The sequence below is a fragment of the Rhipicephalus microplus genome, chromosome 1 (genome assembly GCF_043290135.1).
Source record: "Rhipicephalus microplus isolate Deutch F79 chromosome 1, USDA_Rmic, whole genome shotgun sequence".
Classification (NCBI taxonomy): domain Eukaryota; kingdom Metazoa; phylum Arthropoda; class Arachnida; order Ixodida; family Ixodidae; genus Rhipicephalus; species Rhipicephalus microplus.
The window spans coordinates 23,967,352-23,991,240 of NC_134700.1; the positions used below are offsets into that span (position 1 = coordinate 23,967,352).

The 23,889-nt window shown below is 46.1% G+C and overlaps 1 protein-coding gene and 1 non-coding gene across 14 annotated transcripts in view; one reads left to right on the forward strand and one right to left on the reverse strand.

Moving 5' to 3' along the window:
- The window catches only part of LOC119178046 (uncharacterized), an 831,732-nt gene that overhangs the window by 293,261 nt on the left and 514,582 nt on the right, over nt 1-23,889 (forward strand). Inside the window, exon 1 of one of the 13 annotated variants that reach the window (XM_075869316.1) lies at nt 1,258-22,537. The exons of the other annotated variants lie outside the window; for them this stretch is intronic. Coding sequence (XP_075725431.1) covers nt 22,445-22,537 — 93 coding nt within the window. The 5' untranslated portion in view covers nt 1,258-22,444. Of the gene's footprint in view, nt 1-1,257; nt 22,538-23,889 lie in introns of those variants that run through there. 13 annotated transcript variants of the gene reach the window in all.
- Nucleotides 14,542-14,614, reverse strand: TRNAK-CUU (transfer RNA lysine (anticodon CUU)). The gene has a single exon. It is a non-coding gene; the product is annotated as a tRNA-Lys (tRNA).

Genomic DNA, 23,889 nt, shown 5'->3' on the forward strand with positions numbered 1-23,889 from the left:
AGATTAGAGCGCCAACCCACAACACATCAGGCATACAATGAACCTTTCTGTTTGACTGAACTAGTCTCACTTACCTGCTGCAATGAATCTACCCTAGGCCTGGACCGTGTGGCATATGAAATGTTTAAACATCTGCCCACTGAAACCTAGAAAGCTCTCCTCTCCCTGTATAATGCGATATGGTCTTCCGGCGAGCTACCCTTAGTCTGGAAGGAAGCTATCATTATTCCAAATATAAAACAAAGCAAGGACCCAGCCTCAGTTTCCAGCTACAGGCCAATAGCATCAACCAGCTATCTTTGCAAGGTCTTTGAGAAAATGGTTAACAGGCGCCTGATGCACTTCCTTGAAATTATGGCCTACTTGAGCCATACCAGTGTGGATTTCGAGAGGCTCGGTCCATCACTCACCACCTTGTCTGTATCGAGGCACAAATTCGCGACGCTTTTGTTCATAAGCAATTTTTTCTTTTTGTGTTCCTCGATATGAAAAAAGCATACGACACTACATGGCGCTTTGGTATATTGCGAGACCTGTCACATTTAGGTGTGCAGGGTGGAATGCTGACAATCATCGAAAGCTACCGGTCCAACCGTACATTACGTTTTCCAGTTAACACTGTCTTATCTTGAGTATTCGTCGAAGAAACAGGAGTGCCACAAGGAGGTGTATTGAGATGCAAACTTTTCATAGTTAAAATGAATTCTTTGCACCTGTCTCTCCCATGTAATGTTTTTTACTGCATATACCGTATTTACTCTCATAATCGGCGCACTCGCATAATAGGCGCACCCCTAGTTTGGTCGCGGAAAATTCTATTTTTTTTAATTCCGCGCATAATAGGTGCACCCCGAACTTGGCCGTGATCAGAAACGATTCTACCCCCCAGCGGTACAGTTGGAACGCGGTCCCCGTACCCTGAAGAAAAAAGAAGGCAAATCGACGAGCAAATAAAAAAAATTGGAAGTGCAACGACCTAACCAACGTGTTTGTCGAAATAAAACTTGAAAAAAAAAAAAAGTGTCCATGAGCGAAAAAAAAAAAAGGCTGTTCCATCAATTACTGATACCCTCCAAATCGCCGCGCTTTTTGGAGGTCACGTGTACAACGCCGGGGGCTCGATCGCCATCACCACCATCAGAGAAAAAGAAAGAAACGCCATTTTGCAAGCGGTGTGCGTATGTTGTGGTCGTGTATTGAACTTTGGTTCCACCATGGGGAAGTGCGCGAGCTACACGGCTGGGCTGGGTCGTGGAAGCGTGGCAGGCGATCTCCGACGAAGTCGTCAGGAAAAGCTTCAAGAAGACGGGTATCTCGAACGCACTGGATGCGAGTGAGGATGACATGTTGTGGGGTGCGGATGATTCGGACACCGAAAACGAATCCCCGCTCGGCGAGGATGAATGTGTGATCTCCGGCTCGGACTCCGAATAGGGAAAAGGAGGAACAGCTACGACTTTTGTGTAAATAAATTTTACGTGTGTGTGTGCAGTTGACGGCTCTCGCTTGTTCATTAAAAGGTACGTAGGTATGTTTGTTTTATGCTGAATTAATTAATAAACGATAGTCGCCTTTTACTTGACAAGTGTGCAGATTTAAAGCGCGAGAACCGAGTTGAAAAAATTTTCGAAAATTTTACCCCGCGTAATTGGCGCACCCCTAACTTCAAGCCGGATTTTCTGAAAAAAAAGTGCGCCTATTATGCGAGTAAATACGGTATGTCGATGATGTACAGATTTGTCTCAAATCATGCAAGATCTCAATGTGCCAACGTCAAGTTCAACTAGGGATGAACAAGGTATCTCAATGGGCAGATGAGAATGGTTTTATACTCAACGCGCAAAAGAGCACTTGCATCCTGTTCAGCCGAAAGAGGTGCCTTCATCCTGACCCCCGACATTGATCTGCATGGTTAACCTCTGTCAGTGAAGACCAAGCGCAAGTTCCTCGGACTAATATTAGACACAAGACTAACCTTCATCCCACACATCAAGTATTTCAAAAGACAGGTGCTTAAAAACAATGAATATTTTGAAAGTGTTCTCACGCACTACGTGGGGTAGTGACAAGACATGTCTGATAAATTTATATAAAAGCCTCATACGCACACGCCTAGATTGCGGTGCTTATAATCTATCAGTCGGAAACAACATCGGCCTTGAAGCTTCTCGACCCATTTCACCATCTAGGCATTCGCCTCTCTACGGGTGCTTTTCGAACTGGCCCTGTGGAGAGCCTGTACATGGAGTCAAATTAATGGTTGTTACACCTACAAAGATGTTACCTGTCTTTTTTTCTACTTTCTGAAGGTGAAGGCAGACAAGAAACACCCCTCTCATTTCACAATTAATGATTTGCCTTGTTCTGGCTTGTTCGAGAACCGTCCTTCGTTGAGAAAGCCCTACTCGCTCCGTGTAAGGGGCCTGACTGAAGAAACAGTTGTGGCCCTTCCTGAACACAGTTTGATGGCTCCTGCAGCATATCTGCCACCGTGGCAATGGCAGCTTATAGACTGTGATGTCTCTTTTGTTGAAGTCATTGCACGCACCACTTGCACACATACATACTTCATAGAACTACAACATCATGCCCTGAGTTCTTTACCGATGCCTCAAAGTCCTACATTCTGTGTCATATGCTGCGGTAGGCCAATCCTTTCCTGAGGCCAGTGTTCTTCATTCTGATGCAAGCATTTTCACAGGAAAAGCTTATGCAATACTGACGGTCGTAAAACACATCAGACAGATGATATTACAAAAGGCGGTAATATACACAGAATTCCTAAGTGTGGTTAAAGCCCTGAAAACTCTTAAAAAACGCAAGAAGCCCGTGCTGGTGTCATTTTACTCACTTCTGTGCACAGTGTACACATCAATACAGCATGTCGCTATCTGCTGGGTGCCAGGGCACCGTGAGATACAAGGGAACGTTTTGGCTGACAAGCTGGCTGCTTCTGCCAACGACACTACTTCCAATGCATCAATACCAATCCCTGTACTTGACTTGAAACCTTTTCTAAAAGGAAAGCTCAGGGGGTATTGGCAGAGCACGTGAGACAGATGCACAAACAATAAACTCATGCTATTAAGCCACAACTAGGTAATTGGCTGGCACTATGAAAATCACGACACCAGAAGTAACACTTACAAGGCTAAGAACAGGACATACACACTCTACACATTCATATCTTCTGTCCACAGGCAATCCACCATTGTCTGAGAGTTGTGGAGAACCACTTACGGTTCTCCACATTCTTGTCCAGTGCAATGAGTTGGATGTTCCAAGAAAAAAAGCACCTTTTACTGCCCTGCCGACAGCAGCTCCCACTACACCCTAGGATGCTCATTGGTAGGGATCCGCTTTTTAAACTGCAATTGCTTTTTACGTTCTTAAAAAATGTTCATGGCTTTCACCCCATATTTCGAGGTGATCTGTAGCACGACCTCTGTACCGTGGTTGTGGCTGCGGTGACTACATTTCTGTCATGGTTTTATTATCATGACATTTTGCCATTCACTTTCATTGCACACATCTCACGCCACTCTCATGCTTGTATTCTTTCTATGTTTTTACCCACGTTAGCGCAAAGAATTTTAAGGCCCCTTTATAGACATGCATCATATCATTGTTCATATTACTAGTCTATTGAAATGGCGCTCTTTGGCCATCAATTGGCCCTTATGCCAATAAATACTACTCATCATTATCATCATTGGTAATGGCCGGAGACTTCAACTTGCTACACATTGACTGGCAAAATATTATGCCCAGTGAGACTGAAACAATTAGTTCTGAAAAACTTCTCGAAATTTCTGCCATGGCCTGGAACTAATTGTGCGTGAGCGAACTAGGCTTACAGGTTCGTCGAAGTCATTTGTAGACATAGTTTTTTTGTCGCAAAATATAACAGACTACGTCCTAGACACTTTAGATGGCATATCAGACCACAAGCTGTTGCCTTTGATCAAAAAGACTAGTGCATGTTGTTTAAAAAGACCGTTCTTCCAGTAAAAGACTTTAAAAACAACTATGACACTTCTATCTTAGATTTTTTAGAACAACAGCTTTATGACTGTGAGTGAGCATCTGGCTTCGAATCTGTAGAACCATTGTGACAGAGATTTAAAAGCAATGTCGTGACTTGCGTTGATCGCTACGTTTCTGCTCACATTAAAAAAACGCCTAAACGAAATTCTTCGATAACGTGCAGCATTATCCATATAAAACGGCAAATCAGGAAACTCAGAATAAGGAAAGATAGAGCGACGGAAGTGGCAGCTATAGAAGTCAAGTTAAAAGAAGCCCTGGGGAATTCAAAAAACAATTTTTTTGGTGAAACGCTTGGTAACTTCCTTAGAAGTTCGCCATGCGAATTCTGGCGTTACTTTAGTGAAAGAAAGGAAAGAATTGAGCAGACTGATCACGAGGGGCGTATTCTGACAAAAGTTGAAGACAGCCAAAACTTTTAATCATTGTTTTTTTTCAGTCGGTTTTCACAATAGACCAGGGAGATAAGACTGAGGCATTCATCAACACCGACGTAACAACCGCAATGGAGCCCTTTATTATCAATTGTGAAGGTGTTTGTCAGTTACCGCTTGAGCTAGAAGCGTTTATTAAAGGAAGAGGTCCGGATAACCTACCAACAGAGTTTCTCAAGAGATATGCCGAATGGGTTTCGTTTTATTTAGAAATATTATTTGTAATATCGGTAAAGGTGCAATCACACCCACAAGACTGGCGCAATGCAGTTATAATACGAATTTTAAAAAATAGTAACCGTGCATCAGTAAACAATTACCGACCCATTTCCTTGATGTCGGTTTGCTGTAAAGTTCTAGAACATGTCACTGCAAAACGCATTATCAGTTTTTTTTTTTAGTCTAACCAGTTACTTGGTTCTGACCAACATGGGTTTCGGCACGGTCTTTCAACAGCCACACAATTAGCAGAAACGCTCCTCGATTTCTATAAAAAGGTTGATGCCCACATGCAGAGTGGTGTAATTTGTCTGGATTTCAGGAAAGCTTTCAATAGGGTTTCTCACCATAAGTTACTGTTTAAGCTTGAAAGATTAGATATAAGCGAACAAGTTTCAAAATGGATAGGAGCTTATTTATCAATGTGTCAACAGGATGTAAGAATTGAAAACCATACTTCAAGACCACTACGCGTGTACTCAGGCATACCCCAAGGGTCTGTTTTGGGACAAATTTTTTTCCTGACATTTGTTAATGATGTATGTTTAATAGTTAAGGTGCCTATTCAAATGAAACTGTTTGCAGATGACTGCTTTATTTAATTCCCAGTGACTTGTGAAAGCGAGCAAATTCATCTGAACAGGCACTTGCAGGCATAGATGACTGGTGCAAAAAGTGGGACATGGAAATAAACTACGGCAAAACAACATTCACACATATTCATTCAGGTAGGCGGGAACTGTCTTTCATGTACCCATACCTGCCAAGTTTCCCGGATCGGCCGGGAGACTCCCGGATTTGCACCGTTTCTTCCGTTCGTACGGTTTTCATGAAAATCTCCCGGAAATCGAAATTCTTGTGCGTGATCTGGTCGCATTGATAAAAAAGCAGCTCGGTATGCTCTAGGCTTTTCTAACCTACACCATTTTATTACGAATAAGTTTAAGAGGTGTTCATCTAAACGTATAGTAGAATCTCAGTGATGCAAAACTGCGGCAGATACGAATTCGCGAAATTCTCCAGCCGAATTCCACTATGTCTATTGGGCCTAAATTCGAATGTGCCGAACACATTTCTTAATCGCGGCAGGTGATACGGACTTTAGTACGCAAATCGTCAAACGAAGGCTGAGAGCAGCGTACTCAAAGCTTCGGAAGTACTTGTGCGACCAGCGCACGCATTGTTTACTACAGTGCATGTGATTATCGTTGCCACCAACGTTTCTAGAACCAGGTAAGTTGCAAAGCTCCCTGCGTCAGATGACCGGTCACACGGCGCCAAGACAACTTCCGGTTTGGTGGTGCTGGTGGCCCAACATGCTCCCGCTAGCAGACGAAAACACGGAGTCATCGTGGCAAAACACCATGGCGGTCGTTCCGAAAGAGCTTTGTGAACAGTATATTATAAGGATTTCTTGTTGTGCTGCCGCAGAAACTTGATACTGCGTGATATTTCAGCAGTGTTTGCTGTGGATACTGCGTTATATTTCAGGCAAATACAGTATATTTATGGCTTTCTGAACTACCCACGATAAACGATGCTCGATAACATAACATACGAGTTCGTTCTTTTGTTGCTAGTTGTGTAAGTTTGCAATTAGTTTTAGGGACAAAAAAAAACAATTATAATGTCTTTTTTTCTTGCATGTCAGCCACATTCATTAGTAACATAGGCCGTCGAAAAGCTGCGCTTGCGGCACTTTTCTTAAGCATGTGTTCCTCACGATTCTTCTTGAGATACTCTAATGAACCCTGTTAACACAGCTGAAGCCAGAGGTTCGTGCAAGGACTGCACTTTAGGGTATCGGTGAGCACTTTGTAGTCATTTGGACACTAAAATTTGGACACTAAAAAGTGTAATGGACCCGATGGTATCCCCAACATGTTTCTCGTTCGCTACTTCCTTTGGACCTCTCAATACCTTACAATAATTTTCAATAAATCCGTAAAATCTGGAACCGTTCCCAGATCTTGGAAAAACGGCAAAACAGTACCTTTACATAAACCTGGTGACAAGCAAGTTTTCAGCAATTACAGGCCCATCTCTCTTACCCCTCATTCCTGCAAGCTATTAGAGCATATTATATACAAACATATTATTGCATTTCTCGAATCTAACAATTTGTTGTCTAGCTTCCAACATGGATTCAGACGAAGTTATAGTACTGTTGCGCAGCTAACCGAATTCGTGCACGACATTTCTAGTAATATGGACATTGGTAATCAGGTTGACGCACTATTCATCGACTTTTCGAAAGCGTTCGACACTGTACTTCATTCTAAATTACTATGCAAATTAAATGCCATATTAAACTACCCGCAACTAGTTACCTGGATTTCTAATTTTCTTTCTGAGCGCTCGCAATACGTTTGTTATAACTCAACTGACTCCGACATTGTTAGTGTCAATTCAGGCGTTCCACAAGGTTCTGTACTTGGCCCGTTACTGTTTCTACTGTACATAAACGATTTGCCTAATAACGTCACCTGTAAAATTCGTCTGTACGCGGATGATTGTGTTTTGTATGAACCCATCGACTCTCCTGAAACCCATTATTGTCTAAATGACTCATTTACTAAATTTTGTGAATGGTGTGCAACCTGGCAAATGAGTATAAGTTTTAACAAATCTGTGCTTATGTTTTTCACGAATAGTAAGTCCCCTTCCTGCTTCACGTACTCGTTTAACGGATCCACCTTAAAAAAAGTAACAGAATACAAATATCTTGGTGTTGTTTTTTCTAGCAATTTATCTTGGTCTCAGCATATTAACTTTATCTGCACAAAATCTTTAAAAAAGTTAGGGTATTTAAGACGAACACTGTCCCAATCCCCCAAGAGCACTAAATTACTAATGTATAAAACACTGATTCGTCCTATACTTGACTACGCATGCCCCGTATGGAATCCACACAAGCAGGGTGAAATCGATAGAATTGAGGCCATTAAAAAAAAAAGCTATCAGATTTATTTGTAACCGCTATGATCGCTACTTTTCACCTTCCCTTGCCCTGTCTTCTCTTGAACTAACCACATTACGCATGCGCCGTCTAAAGGATTCTATGAAACTGCTTTACTGTTTTATTAACTCGGTCTATCGCATGTCCCACAATACCTACATCTCATTTACCTCGCCGTCCACAACTAGAAGTAATCACCACCTTAATATCAAGCCTTACCATTGTCGAACTAACACATTCAAATTTAGTTTTTTTCCTTTCACTGCCGAAATTTGGAATCAACTGTCCGGTGATATTCGCTCCCTTCCGCTGGAAAATTTTTTACTTGCCCTTGCTGATTTGCGTTAAGTGTTCTTTTGTTTTATTGCTCTGTTGATCTGTTTGTCTTTTTTTTTTCATCCTGTAAATGCTCACTCCTGCCATAGCCCCAAATTGGGGGCCGCAGTATGTATAAATAAATAAATAATAAATTACCCACGAGGCTGCCTGCTGACGCATTGGGACAACATGAACACACTTTCAGCTTTTTTATGTCCTCCAGAAGTTCGGCCAATGAGGTGATGGTATCTGCATTGCCGGGCGACTTGGCTAAGCGATGGTGACGGCTACTAATAGCGACTGTCATGTCTTTTGCGACGATTATGCATTTCTCTACAAATACCGCTCTTTTTTCCTATTTGAGCACTAGAAACACTACAGGACGTCTTGTCTCGCCATTCTCAACAACTTTCTGCCAACGTGCAGCAGGCAAACAAACAATTTCTATGTCTTGAAGCCAAAACATGACGCCACTTGTTGACGGCATGTCGGAACTTATTTCAGCGTCTTCGAGCTCAGTGCTCGGAGATAGTCTACCGTATTTACTCGCGTAATCCTCGCACTTGCGTAATTCTTACACCGCCCACACCGCCCAGCAAAAATACGATTTCTTTTTTCCTCGAGTAATTATCGCACCCCTGAAAACTGCCGCAGTACTGTTGTCTGCTCGTTCTAGCCACTGGTGATGATAGCGTGCACCATCTGGTGCCATCTCTTAAGCATCAAGCGCATTATTATTGCACGGAGATTCAATCCAATCCAGGCAAAGCCAAAGTGGCTAGTGCGCGTTGCGGCGTGTTTTGTATGCTGTGTCGGTAATCTTGTCACTGTTGATACGCGGCACTCGGCAAAGCTGTGCAAGTGAACAACTCGCGTCCCAAACACCAACTGACTTTTATTATCACCCTTCGTCTCGAAGATAACTTTCTTGTGCGGGCGTATGCGCTCTCTGCTCCGCACACAGAAGTGTTGCTTTGCGTCACCACAGGACTACCCATCTAGTGAGTGCGCGCACAATGGCCGCACACGGACGACCCACTGCGGTTCACAAGTTCATGCGCACTGGGGGTCTCGTACACCGTTCACTCCGCGTGAACCATTTGAAGACTTGTTGGGGCTGCGCTACAAGGTCTGCCGGGGATGCCTGCAAAAATTGAGCTCAAGGTGGTGCAGGTGCTTTGCTGTCGGAGTTCACGTGTGCTGATTTTACTCAGTCTAAAGAAACCACGTCGTAACAACCATCTCTGTCGATTGTAATGTGCTTGTCTGCCCGTCGCAGTACCTTGAAAGGTCCTTCGTACGGGGGCCGGAGTGGACGCTGTACGGCGTCGTGCCTCACAAATATGTGAGAGCAGAAGAAGAGTTCCCGGTCCACGTAGACTGGCCAAGCAGCGGGCGGACGCGGAAGAACAGCGGGTAGCTTGCTCATGATGTCTTGCAGTCGCAAGGCGTAGTCCGCGTTTGCGTACATGTTCTCGTCCTTACTGGAGGCGAAAAACTCCCCTGTGAGGCGAAGCGTTTTTCTGCACACCAGTTCAGCAGAGCAGCATCCAATATCTAATTTCAGAGCCGTCCTAACGCCCAACAGAACAAACGGTAGTGCCTCTACTTAACTGTGACCCGCAGTAGCCGTCAGGCTCGCCTTGAGATGACGATAGAACATTTCCACTATACAGTTGCTTATCAGATGGTAGACCGTTGTTCTGATGCTGGAAGTACCTCAGAGCCGGGTGACACTTGCGAATAGGGCGGACTCAAATTGTGTTCCGCGATTCGTTGTCGCGGTTGCCGGCACTCTGAAGCGGGCCACCTAGTGGAAGATAAATGCGCGTGCGACGGCATTAGCAGTCATGTCTGGAATGGGCACGACCTCCGGCCATCGCGTGAAGCGATCAATGCAGGTTTGCAAGTAGCTTTGCCCTTGACACAACGGTAGTGGTCCCACAATGTCAACATGCACATGGGCAATTCGACAGTCCGGCAGAGGGAAGAATCCCAAGGGGATCACAGTATGTCGCTGAACTTGGGACCGCTGGCATGCGAGGCACTCTCGTGTCCAGTGTCAGACAACCAGGTTTATTCCTGGCCACACGAACCTCGCTGTGCATAGCCGGTGCGTGGCTCGAATCCCGGGGTGCGCCAGGTTGTGCAGGAAGTCAAAAAATGTTGCGACAGAGGTTCGAGGGGACGAACGGTCGGGCCCTGCCTGTAGACATGTCGCAGCATATGGATCCTGTGGGTTCTGCCAACCATCGCAGCTTCAAGGTGCTGGTTGAAGACGTCTGTAGGCACTTGAATTCTCCATCACTGCATTGAGCCGTCGTAAGTGTGGTGAAGTCCACACCGCTCGGCAGGCTGATGGCATTCACTGGACCGCGCGAAAAAGCGTCAGCAGCAGCAATATCCGTGCAACTAACATGGCAAGTGCGTATATCTGTCGTGAATTCTGCGATGTACGACATTTGGGGGAGCTCCTGTGCCACGTGGGCACCCGAATCGGAGTTCGCGCAATGCGTAGGTGAGTGGCTTGTGATCTTTGAGCACAAAAAATTCTTGTTCTTCCACATAATGTCGGAAATGCCGGATAGCCGTGTATATGGCCAGGAGTTCCCTACCAAAGGTGCTGTACCTTCGTTCGGATGGGCTCAGTTTTCTGGAGAAGAAGAAAATTGGTCGCCACACTCCGCTCAGGCATTGAGGAATACACGGCCGCGGGTACGGGAACATAGTAGCACTTGCGAGAGCTTCCTTAATCATCCAGATTGCTTGTGTGGATTGGTCGTTCTACTGAATGGCAGTTGCCCTAGATCCAGATGCCGCAAGTAGGCTGTGGAGAGGGTGAAGGATGTTGGCGCATCTCGGGATAAACCTACAATAGGAATTCACGAGTCCCAGGAACTTTCGAAGCTGGCAGAGGTTTTTCCGCTGTGGAAGCTGCTGTACTGCTTCCACCTTGTCCTTCTGGGGCTGTACTCCGGCACTTGAAACGCTGTGGCCCAAAAATAATAGTGTCGGTAGCCCAAGCGCACACTTTGCCGTACTGATAACGATGCCGTTCTCTGTCAGTCGCTGAAGTACGCAGCGCAGATGCCGCTCGTGCTCTTCAGGAGTGCTGCTAGCAATCAGAAGATCATCTAAGTATACCTTACAAAAGTCGAGGCCACGGACAATGCCATCCATAAACCGTTGAAAAGTTCGGTCGGCGTTGCGTAAGCCGAAAGGCATGCATAGAAACTCGAACATTCTGAACGGCGTTGTTATTGTGGTCTTGGGAATATCCTCCGGTGCTACGTGTATCTGATGATATGCTCGCACTAGATCTACTTTAGAGAAATTGGTTGCACCTTGCAGGAAGGAACTCATGTCATGAATGTGCGGGACTGGGTAACGGTCTGGCACGGTTACCCGGTTCAGCGCTCTATAGTCCCCACAAGGGCGCCAATCACCGTCTGTTGATTTTGGGACCGTGTGAAGAGGTGACGCATATGGTCTGGATGAAGGATATACTATCCTGAGTTCCATCATGTGGGCAAACGCCTGTCGAGCCAACCACAGCTTCTTGGGTGACAGGCGTCGTGGTCACGAATATACCGGTGGGCCTGTGGTTTCGATGTGATGCAGGACGCCATGCTTTACTTCTGGAAATGCCTGTGGCTGTTGCGTCAGCTCTGGGAACTCTTGTAGTATTGCAGCGAAGTACGCTTCTCCAACCGAACTAAGCAAGGCTGCGCTGATAGGGGGGTGCCAACACGGCGTGCCTTGTACTGCTCCCCGAGAAAAAGGATCTTGAAGCCGTTTGTTGCGGACGTCGACCAACAGATTGAAGAACTGAAGAAAGTCTGCGCCTAATATCGTGAATTTGACATCAGCAGCTATGAACACCCAGCTAAACGTTCTGCCGAAACCGAAGTTCAGCGACAGTGAACGATGGCCATATGATGTTATCACCGTGTTATTGACAGCTTGCAAGAGCGAAGCAATAGGTTTCTTTCTTTTAGCTTGTGACGCCGGTATAACGCTCACCTCGGCGCCTGTGTCAATTAAGAAACGTATTCCGTTGTTGTGGTCGTTAATAAAGAATACCGACAGACGACCTGGAGGCAACGTAGTAGCACTGGTCGCCCTCAGTGCCTGCCGTTGCTGTTTCCCGAGTGCACGCACGGTGGGACACATTTACGCGCACTCCGATGGTACCATCAGATATGCTCGTGCTGCTTTTGCAATAGCGGCGTGTTAGGCTCGATTATCGTTTGCGCCCTCCTGCTTGCGTGCAAAGCTGATACTGTTTCGGCAAGTCGAGAAATTTCTTCACACATCTTTTGAAGTTCCTTGAGAGGCTGTTTCACTTGCACGGAAGCCATGGGTGGGGGGTCATTGCTACCAGTTTGTCAGCAAGTTTGGCGGCTGCTGTTAAATCCTTGTGCTCTGATGCCGCGATGACTATGCGGACGCCTGAAGGCAACTTTTGCATAAAAAAATTCTTGAGCCAAGCTTCATTTGTCGAGGTTGATGTCTCGCCGAACAACTGTTGCATGTGCCGCAAAAGCTGACTAGGAGTATGGTCGCCGAGTTCCGTACCGTGAAGCAATTGCTGCAGTCGTTGTGGTTTGGAGGGCGTAACTCGGCGAGCAGGGGTTTCTTTTAGCGTTGCATATGCGTTTTCGACAAGTGGTGTGAGCAACAGATCTTCGATTTCACTGGCTATGGCTGGCGGCAGACTGCTGACTACGTACTGGTATTTCGTTAGGTCTGCGGTGATTCGTCTGGCTGGGAACTGAGATTCCACTTGTATGAACCAAAGTGCGGGGTCCACAGTCCAAAAAGGGGCAGTTTACTGTCGACTGAAGAGACTGTCGGAGGGGCGTCGGTTGTGGAAGGCGCTCGGCGGAGCTGTGCAAGTGAACAACTCTTGTCCCAAACACCAACTGACTTTTATTAGCACCCTTCGTCTCGAAGATAACTTTCTCGTGCAGGCGCATGCACTCTCTGCCCCGCGACTGAAGTGCCGCTTTGCGTCGTCACATCACGTTGTGGGGCAATACTGAAGTTACGTGGCTGCTTTCAAGTTGAAAGTAATAGATCATGCACTAAATAACAGCAACAGGGCCGCCGGTCAGCCCTTTGGAATCTATGAGTTTTGTGTTCACTACTGGTGACGGCAGCTGAAAGCCACCAAAACGTGTTGGGCCTGCCGTGTGCCTGAAACTGGGGTTGATGGTAAACTTTATTTCTTCAGAAGGAAACTGTGGACTATTCTGTTAAATAGCCATCAGCCCAATACTGACATCCTACGGTTACCTTTTGAGGGCTCCTGTTGAGCAACAAACGCTACCGCTACGCCCGCAATGCCCACAAGCTTTGCGTACGGTATTCTAATTCTCGACTATTTGCTTGCACTTTTCGCGTCTCAAATAAATCACGCCTTGTGTTGAATCTGTGCTTTTATCATTGAGGTTAGGTTTAATTACTACTTATTAAAGCTAGCTATTAGTTGCCGGTGTGAGAATCCCGATTTGCGGCCACTTTGTTTTCTTTTTCGCTTTGTACATTTTTGTGGAAAGTTTTTCTCGCGTAATTCTCGCACCACCCAACTTTGCATCGGTTTTTCGCCAGAAAAAGTGCGAGGATTATGCGAGTAAATACGGTAATCTTTCTTTTTGGTGATATTCTAGAAAGTACCCCCCTTCTATTGGGCAGCTCTCGCTTCTTTGTCGCGGGTTTTGAAAGGTAAGCGGGCAAATTTGGGATATCTGTGGGAGGAGGTCCTACTTTCCTCTTTCACTTTGTAGGGATCTGAGGCGCGCCCGCGACCATTTCGCGGGCATTCCGCCACACGGCCACACCCTTTTGCGTTTCTGCTCTGTTAACACCACGTGGCGATAGATGGCGCCACGTGCGGGCACGGAACGCGGCACGCGCGCGCCGAGGAAGCCCTCTTTTTTCCGTGGTCGGCGCCGGGTAAGCACGTGTTTTCCTTCGTCCGCGTCCCCTTTGGGACTCGCGAACTGTAGCCTGCCTGGGGTGGCCTTGGGCACCTCGGCAGGCGTGTTTACTTGAGTGCTGGCTTCGGTAGTGTACGCTAAGCCCAGAGCGGTGCCTAGTGCTTGAAGTGGTCGTACCACAACGAGCCGCACTTGCTGTAGGCCTACGCGTACGAGGTTTGCCCTAACACTCGCGACCAGGCCCATTGGCCATCGTGAGAGTGTGTAGCATAGCCGCGAGGGACCTTTTCCCGACCGGCGTGTCAAAGCTCGCCATTGCCAGCTGCGACGTGCTCGCGGTTTTCCCCTTATTGTGAACGTCCGCGTGCGGGTGCCTTTGCTACCCACGTCCCGGGAGCGGACGTTGTACTGTTGTTCGGGGTGCCGCCAGAGGCAATAAAGTGTTGTGTACTTTTGCATTAGAACACTGTCTATTTGCCGCGCCGCGCTATACGCCTTATTAGTTGAGCGCGCGCGGAGCGGTGCGCTACACGCGAGTAAACGGAGTAGCGGCCCTGTGGCTCGCTAAGCGTGAACCTGCGGTGATCGTCCGCTGCAGTTAGTAGCGAGGTCACCATACTGGCACCCAACGGGGGGCACGAACCCACGACCCTGAGATTAAGAGTCTCATGCTCTACCGACTGAGCTAGCCGGGCTGTCGCCAACATTAACGAGACGAAGGTGAGCCCGTTCCTCGCATGAGGGCCTCAACCAGAACCCTCTCCTTCCACTCTCGCACCCACGCAGTCACCCAAGTCAAACATTACGTGACGCTGCCCCTCCCAGCCGTGGACGCGCTCTTGCGTGAGCATCTTGAACTCCCGTTACCCCTCTTCCACGGAGCCATTGTATTTCCCAAGTGTATTCTTGTGTTGTTTTATTTTTTTTCTTCAGCAGCAGTTGCAGAGCGAGGCTGAGGCTAGCTGTTGCCCATTGCATGACGCCTTTGCATGCATGGGCGACGACCGGCTGCCTTTGCAGACCGGTATATAGCGTGAATTAAGGAGAGGAGGATGTGGGGATCTGAGGCGCGCCCGCGACCATTTCGCGGGCATTCCGCCACACGGCCGCACCCTTTTGCTTTTCTGCTCTGTTAACACCACGTGGCGATAAATGGCGCCACACGCGGGCACGGCACGCGGTACGTGCGGGCCGAGGGAGCCCTCTCTTCTCCGTGGTCGGCGCCGGGTAAGCACGTGTTTTCTTTTGTCCGCGTCTCCTTTGGACTCGCAGACTGTAGCCTGCCTGGGGTGGCCTTGGGCACCTCGGCAGGCGTGTTTACTTGAGTGCTGGCTTCGGTAGCGTACGCTAAGCCCAGAGCGGTGCCTAGTGCTTGAAGTGGTCGTACCACAACGAGCCGCACTTGCCGTAGGCCTACGCGTACGAGGTTTGCCCTAACACTCGCGACCAGGCCCATTGGCCATCGTGAGAGTGCGCAGCATAGCCGCGAGGGACCTTTTCCCGACCGGCGTGTCAAAGCTCGCCATTGCCAGCTGCGACGTGCTCGCGGTTTTCCCCTTATTGTGAACGTCCGCGTGCGGGTGCCTTTGCTACCCGCGTCCCGGGAGCGGACGTTGTACTGTTGTTTGGGGTGCCGCCAGAGGCAATAAAGTGTTGTGTACTTTTGCATTAGAACACTGTCTATTTGCCGCGCGGCACTAAACGCCTTATTAGTTGAGCGCGCGCGGAGCGGTGCGCCACACGCGAGTAAACGGAGTAGCGGCCCTGTGGCTCGCTAAGCATGAACCCGCAGTGATCGTCCGCTGCAGTTATTAGCGAGGTCACCATAACTTTCACTTTCACTTTATTTCCTTAAAGGCACCGAGTGGGGTCATTACATAAGGGGTGGGTATGGTATACAGTAAGGATACATGTTACATGTGTTACATGACCATTCATGATGAGAGGTGCACTTTTACAGCCTCAATGAAAGCATCTGGGTTCGTGGTGGGAACGACTGTGTAGGGAAGGCCGTTCCAGTCTACAATGGTGCGTGGGAAAAAAAGAAGATGAGAAGGTGAGAGTACGGGTTTGAGGACGAGCACACTTAAGCAATGGCCTGTACGAAGGGATATGCGAGCAGGTGGTGAGATGTAAGGTGGCTGATTGAGTGAACTGTAATACATTTTGTGAAACAGGGATAGGCTGGCAGTGCAACGGCGACAAGAAAGGGTGGTCAGGCCAGTTGCCGCCTTTAATGAGGATACACTAACGTTATATGAATATGATGAGTGAATGAACCTGATGGCGCGGTTCTGCACCATTTCTAATGCATCTATGAGATAAGATTGATGAGGATTCCAGATTGCGGACGCATACTCAAGTTTTGGTCGAATTAAAGATTTGTATGGGATGAGTTCAACGTGAGGAGGATAGCTGCGTAAATGACGTCTGAGAAAGCCTAGGGTTTTGTTACTGAATGAGATGACGTTGGACACATGCGGAAACCAATTGAGATCTTTGGAGATAGTTACATCGAGATATTTGAAGGTACTAACAGATTCAATAGGAGTGCTAGCAATTTTGTGCGGATAGAGGAGAGGGCTTCGTGAGCGGGTGACGGACATTAATTCACATTTACTGGGATTCAGGACCATCAGCCAGCGATCGCACAAATTCAGAATTTTAGATAAACTGCTCTGCAGCACAGCCTGGTCAGAGGTATTTCTTATTGACTGGTAAATATAACGCAGTCTGCGAACATACGAATAGAGCAAGTAACTTCCAATGGCAGATCATTGATATATATCAGGAACAATAGGGGACCCAGCACGGAACCCTGGGGGACGCCGGAGGATACAGGGACGGGGGTTAGAGGCTATGTTATTGATACACACACACTGAGACTGATTAGTAAGAAATTCTTTAACCCATTGTATGACATCTGAATGCAGACCTAAGTGGGAAAGTTTTAACAGCAAGCGTTGATGTGGTACCTTGTCGAAGGCTTTAGCGTAGTCAAGGAATATTGCGTCTACCTGTATATTAGAGTTCATGTTAGAATGCAGATCATGAATAAAAAGAGCGAGCTGTGTTTCACAGGACAGACCTTTGTGAAAACCATGCTGTGATGAATGGAAAAAGTTGTTGGAATCGAGGAAGTTCATGATGTTAGTGTACATGATATGTTCCATGATTTTACATGGTATGCTGGTTATGAAGATGGGCCGGTAGTTTAATGGTTAAACTCTGTTACCTGACTTGTAGACGGGAACGGCCTTCCCCACTTTCCATTCGTTCGGTAGAGTGCCTGATGATAGAGACTGCGAGAACAACAAGGTTAAGACTGCGGCAGAAATATGTGTAGTGCTTTTTAGAAGTTTAGAAGTGACGTCATAAACACCTGCTGACGAAGAAACCTTGAGCTTTTTAATCAGTGATGCGATGCCTTTGGCCGAGAAATTTATAGCCGGAATTATTGACATGATAGGGGTAGGGCACTCAGGTAGGGGGGCGTCTGGTTTGGCTCTGAAAACGGATGAAAAAGCGGCGTTGAATGTATTAGCACACTCAGAATCTGAAAGGATATCACCCTGATCTGTATAGATACGGATAGAGCGGTTGGGCTGAGGGTTAATGATCTGCCAGAATTTACGGGGGTTATCGGTTATCATGCGGGGAAGGTCCGAGTGAAAAAAGAAATGTTTACATTGACGAACTTCTGCGAGATATGCGCGTTCAGCTTGATAGTATCTGTTCCACGAGTCGGCATTTGGTTTAAACTTCGCGTTACGAATGAGCCGCTTTTTTTTGTTCTCAAGTGTTGTAAGGTTTTTGGTATACCACGGCTTATGACGATTAGAAGGAATAGTGGTGACTGGAATATATTTGTCCGCCAAAACATTCATCTTGCCCTGAAAATCTGACCAGTTCTGTTGCACAGAGCGACTGTGACATGTCGACTCGTAGGACCGATAAATTCATGCAGTTTGTCGTTTATGGCTGAGTAGTTACGTTTATTGTAGAGGCGAATTTTTTTTCCTGGGGAATGGTGAAAAAGTGGTTTGAGAGAAAATGTGGCATGAATTATTTTATGGTCGCTTATTTCTTTAAGGTAACTAATTGAATTTGGGGTGCGATGTCAGAATAAGGTGAAGCGTGTTGGCACAATCTACCGTGACACGAGTTGGTTCTTTTATCAGTTGGGTCAGATTATGGTTAAGGCAGAAGTCCAGAAATTCAGCAGCCTCCGAGTTACTTGTAGCTAATTTATTTATTTATTTATTTATTCATTCAAAATACCTTACACGCCCACTGAAGGGCATTGAGTAAGAGGGGCATCGCTATACAAATGAAATAACAATAAAGAAAAAAAAGCAGATGAAAAAAAATATATAAAAGATTACAAAAATCAAGGTGCAACAGCGTTATACAATACTAGAGTGCAACGAAATTAGGTTATCACGAAAATTTTCACGGTTACAAATGGAGACAACATGATTCGGAAGACCGTTTCAATATGCAATGTCTCGAGGTAGTGATGATAAGTTAAATGCCTGCGTGTGACCATGAATGCGCATAAAACTACGTGCATTGTGAAGGCGCTGGGAAGTGCTCGCAGGAGAATAAAGTGGCAAACAGTGAATTTCGTTACTATAAATGTACCTATAAAACAGACATAAAAGAGCAATGTTGCTGCGTATTTCTAGTGACTGAAATGCAAGGTCTTGTTTTATTAGGGTAATACTTGAATGATAGTCGTAGTTTTCGAAGATGAATCTCGCTGCCGTATTCTGGACGGCTTCCAACATACGTACCAAGTAATCTTGATATGGTGACCATGTGAATGATGCTTACTCTAGCTGTGGGCGAACATAAGTAATATATGATGATGTGTGTACGTTAGAAGGAGCGTTGCGCAAGTTTCTGCGGAGATATCTGAGAGATTGAGATGCTTTCGATAAGACAGCTGCTATATGCGTAGTCCAGGATAGATTCGATGTAAGGTGAATGCCTAGATATTTGTAAGACAGTGTAGCTGACACAACGGCGTTATTAATCTTATAGTGAAATGCTGAATTGGTATGCTTTCGAGTGAACGAGATTAACTTGCATTTAGAGGTGTTAAGGGACATCTGCCAAGTTTCGCACCACCGGTAGCTTAGGTCAAGGTCATTTTGGAGAGCGGAATGATCATTAAAACATTTAATGTTGTGGTATATGGTGCAATCGTCAGCGAACAACCTACCTGTGGATGAAAGGTTATCAGGCAAATTATTAATGTATATTAAAAAAAGTAACGGACCTATTACACTGCCTTGGGGAACAATGGATGTGACATCGCAAAGGTTAGACGAAATGTCGTTGATCACCGTAAGTTGCTCACGCGAAGAGAGGAAGCTTCGTAGCCAAGACAGGATTAATGAATCAATACGGAGTGCGGCCAATTTAGAGATTAAACGACAATGAGGGACAGTATCGAACGCCTTGGTGAAATCAAGGAAGCGGCAATGGGTTTGTTCGTTAGCGTTCATATTAAAGTGAAGGTCAGTCGCGAATTCGAATAACTGGGTGTCACATGAGTAGCCTTTTCTAAAGCTATGCTGATGGGAGAAGAAGACGTTGTGTTATTCAAGGTGATCGTAGATATGAGAAGCCACGATATGTTCAAGTAGTTTGCAAGAGATGCATGTAAGTGAAATGGGTCGATAATTACGGGGCGAGTGCCTGCCACCGGACTTAAATACGGGAATCACCTTACCAATCTTCCAATCCTTGGGCAGCTCGCCTGATGATAGCGACTGGTTAATTAGGAGACAGAGGAAGCGGCTGGATATATCTGTGGTGTTCTTCAGTATTTTAGAGTTAATGTTATCAATACCTAATGAAGTAGAAACCTTAAGATTCGTGATGAGTTGGGCTATACCTTCGGCAGTGACAATGATTGGGGCCATTAAAACGAAAGGGTGATCTGGAACAAATGGCACATTGGAACAATCTTCCTGTGTAAAAACAGAAGCGAAGTACTCATTGAAAGCACTAGCGGAAGCTTCATCAGAAAGCGGCGTTAGTTCATTATCGTGTATTGTAATGTGATTAGGAGACTTGTTGTAGAATGAAGTTATTTGCCAGAACTTTTTGGGGTTACTTTTGAGAAGTGACGGCAAGTCCGGCGAATAATATTTCTTCTTAGCTGTGTCTAAGGCTTTACAATAGTCTTGTAAGCAGACCTTGTATTTATCCCAGTAGGACACAGAGCCAATGCGTTTTGTGGTATCATAGAAACGTTTCTTTTTATTTCGTAATGTTCGAAGATGTTTAGTAAACCAAGGGTTAGTTTTATCGTTGGATGCAGAGATTAGCGGCACAAGCTGGTCAACTAACTCTAATATTTTTTCTTTGAAAAGAATCCAGTTTTTGTTGTGAGGCAAAGGATGGCAAAAAAAGTTCCTGATAAAAATCTTTTAGCTCTGTCCTGAATTGATGAAAATTAGCACGGTTATAATCCCGGATTGTTTTTCTCACTGAGCCTGTGAAAGTTACAGGTAGGTTGATTTGGAAGTTAAGGAGCTTGTGGTCGCTAAATCCTTCTATGTAAAAAATCGCTCCAGTGGTTTCTGGTGCATTAGTGAAAACAAGGTCAAGTCTGTTAGTACCACGGGTGCATTGGTGAACAACTTGTGACAAGTTGTAATCGAGGGTTACTTCGGGAAAATTTGATGAGGCGTGACATGTGGTAGTGATGGTAGACCAATCAATGAGCGGGTAGTTGAAATCACCAAAAAGGTATATAATGTCAGCTGAAAAGAGTTGCGTAGCTCTTTTTATGTTGTCACGTAGATCTTTTGGGAAAGAGGAATGGGCATCCGGTGGACGATAACATGCTCCTATAAGTATTTTTGCATAAGTTGTAACGCATGCAGTACAAATTATCTCTGTAGAGGGGTTAGTATCAAGAGGAACTGATGACACTGTCTTTTTTACTGCTATTAAGACGCCTCCTCCTCTTCTATCGACAAGGTCACGTCGATATATGTTATAGTGTTTATCTGGGAACAGTTCCTTGTTGATTACGTCAGGATAGAGCCAAGTCTCTGTGAGTATTAATATGTCGGCATCACTATCATCTAAGTAAGAACTTAACTCATCCCTCTTGGGAAGTAGGCTTCGAATGTTAGTAAAAGACACAGATAAAGATGGCGACTTAAACTGACTCCGCTTACGCGCACTCGTGTTAGCCTCTAGCTATCTCGTAGACAGCACAACTACGTTGCTAGAGTGATCGAAAACGTAGGTGTTAGTGTCAACGCGAAGATTATCAACTGATAGCTTAAAGCATTTGTTTTGAGCCTTTGCGTATTCCAGAAGTTTTCGGCAAGCTTGTCACGTTTTCATGGAAAAATCTTCGCGTATGTAAAAGTTAGCTCCCTTAAGCTTACGCAAATTTGACAAAATTTTCTCTTTGTCCTTGAAAAGTGTGAACTTTACAATAATTGGCCTTCGTCTATCTGTGTTAGATCTGCCCAGCCTGTGCACGCGCTCTAATTGTGGACTAGTTATGGAAGTGCCTTGGTGGTCTGAACAAAACTATCTTATCTTCTGAGACTGCCCAGTTCTCATTGGGGTCATCTTCAATGCCGAAAAATAGAAGGTTAGACTGACGTAACCTATTTTCTGCATCGTCGCACCTATTCGTAATTTTTGACAGTTGGTTCGTCACATCGCGCAAAGCGTCAACAGAGCCAGAAGGGGCGGTCACAGACCGAGTATCGGTGATTTCTTCTAGTGAATTCACCTTGGTACTCAAACTTTTAATTTCGCTGTCTGCTGCTTTCATTTTGTCCGACATGGCACGAAGGGCGTCAGCATCCCCACCAGCCCCATCAGCAATTCGAACAGCGTTGGCTTTTTCAAGCAATTCTACTTTGCGCTTTAGCTGTTTAATTTCAATCTCGGCGGTAGCATGTTTTGAAAGCAAAGCTTCATAACTTTCCTTCAGATCGCGTATTTCAGTAAGGGCTAAAGCGAATGCGTCGGCCTCCGTCTTATTGATAGGACCGAGATTTGATTCCACATCACCGGCCAGGATTAATAAAAGTTCACGCATGGCACCACATATGTACATGCAAGATAATAATCGCTTCAAAACATTCCTAAGCTCGGGTGGGCACGACACCGCAAGGAAGCAACGGTTGCTACTTCTTATGCAAGAAGCATTGTTCAAGTAACCAACCTGAAACAAGAAAGGCCGTAGGCATGGCATCCTTCCAGCAGTGTCAAGCACAAACCAGCAAGTTGCAGACTGACGCTTAAATAGGGCACTGTGCTGTCCAGCCATTGTGACGGAAGAGCCATGTTGCCAGGCGAGAAGTTTGTTTCCATCCATGTTTGGAAAACCGAGCGTGATCGGTCGCCATTCCAAAGGCCAGTAATTGGGTACCAGCCAAGACGAGCCAGAAACTCCGCTGTGCGCAGCACAGCTGAGATCCGTCAGCCAAGAGGCGTTTCCCTTTCGCGAGCAAGTGAACTCATTCACTGCGCGAGGAATGGGCGTCGAACACGGTGAAGTTGGACTGGAGCAAGGCGCAACAACCGAAGCAGGCCAGGAGGAGCCCACCAGCCCACAGCATGTTGCCCAGGTAACAGTGACCTGAAACAGCAAAGGCCGTAAGCGTGGCATCCTTCCAGCGGTGTCGAGCCCCAATTGCATAGAAGACCAGTCAATACTGGGGTAATTAAAGTCACCGAAAAGCAAGATGCATGCATTAGGGAGCCGCTTGGCTAAATCACTCAAAATATTGTTAAGTTTGCTGGGAAAATCTGAATGATGAGTAGGGGGCCTGTAGCACATGCCAAGAATAATAGATGAAGGTTTGGTACGGCAGATCAGCCACAGAATTTCGAGGTCACTTGATATATTGACAGGGAAACAGGATAGTTCAGTATGAACGGCGATTAATACCCCACCCCCTCTGCCACCGTGCCAGTCTTTTCGAAAAATATCAAAGTTGGGAAAGTTGTTCGAAATTTCAGCATCAGCGATTTTACTGGAAAGGCACGTTACGGTTAGTACAACTACATTACTATCGCATGATGACACCAGATTTGGCACTACTTCACATTTTGGAAGGAAGCTGCGAATGTTAGTGAAGATAACCGAGAGTGAAATGGTGGCACGGGACATAGGAGTAAGGTGGCTGCGCGATTGACAGGCGTGACGAGATAGCTATTGTTGTTCTTGCACGCTTTGTGATGCTTCATCAAAGAAGCGTCGTGGGCCTATGTGTAGCGTTGAGTAAAGCACGGGCTTGGTTCTTGCAAAGGCGACAAGGTGTTTACGTGCGTTTTGTACCCGTTGGGAAAAGTCCTCTCCAATGCCGTATGTGGTACCTTTCAACTTGCGAGCGTTAGTAAGGATCGCCTCTTTCGTCTTAAAGGCAGAAAATCTGACAATTATGGGACGATTACGGCCAGAGGTATGGCGACCCAAGCGATGCACTCTTTCTATTGCTTTTGTGTCGACTCTTAAATTCAGTTGTTCGGAGCAAAGTTGAATGATCGCTTTTTCAGGGTGTGCACGCGATTCAGATGAAGAATCGGGGTACCATAAAAGATCAGGTTGTTGCGGCGGGACCGATTTTCGGCATTATCAAAACGGCTTTCTGAAAGAGAAACACGATACACAGTTTCGGTGTTGTCAGTCTGGACGGTTCCAAGCTGCTGCCGCAAGTGCTCGATGTGTTCACAACTCGCTTCCACAGAAGCCACACGCTTAGAGCTCGGCGATAGTGTTATTCGTGGCAACAAGTTGTGCCTTAATGTCTTTAATTTCCATAATGACAGTTGCTTTACCAGCCGTTAGCTTATGCAACTCGGCGAGAATCGCCGCATTATCGGGTCCTGGGTTCGACTTGATATCACCCGCGACTAGCAGCAAGGAACGCACGACAGCTCCACACTCACAACAAGTAGCAAACAGGCGCTGCGGGCT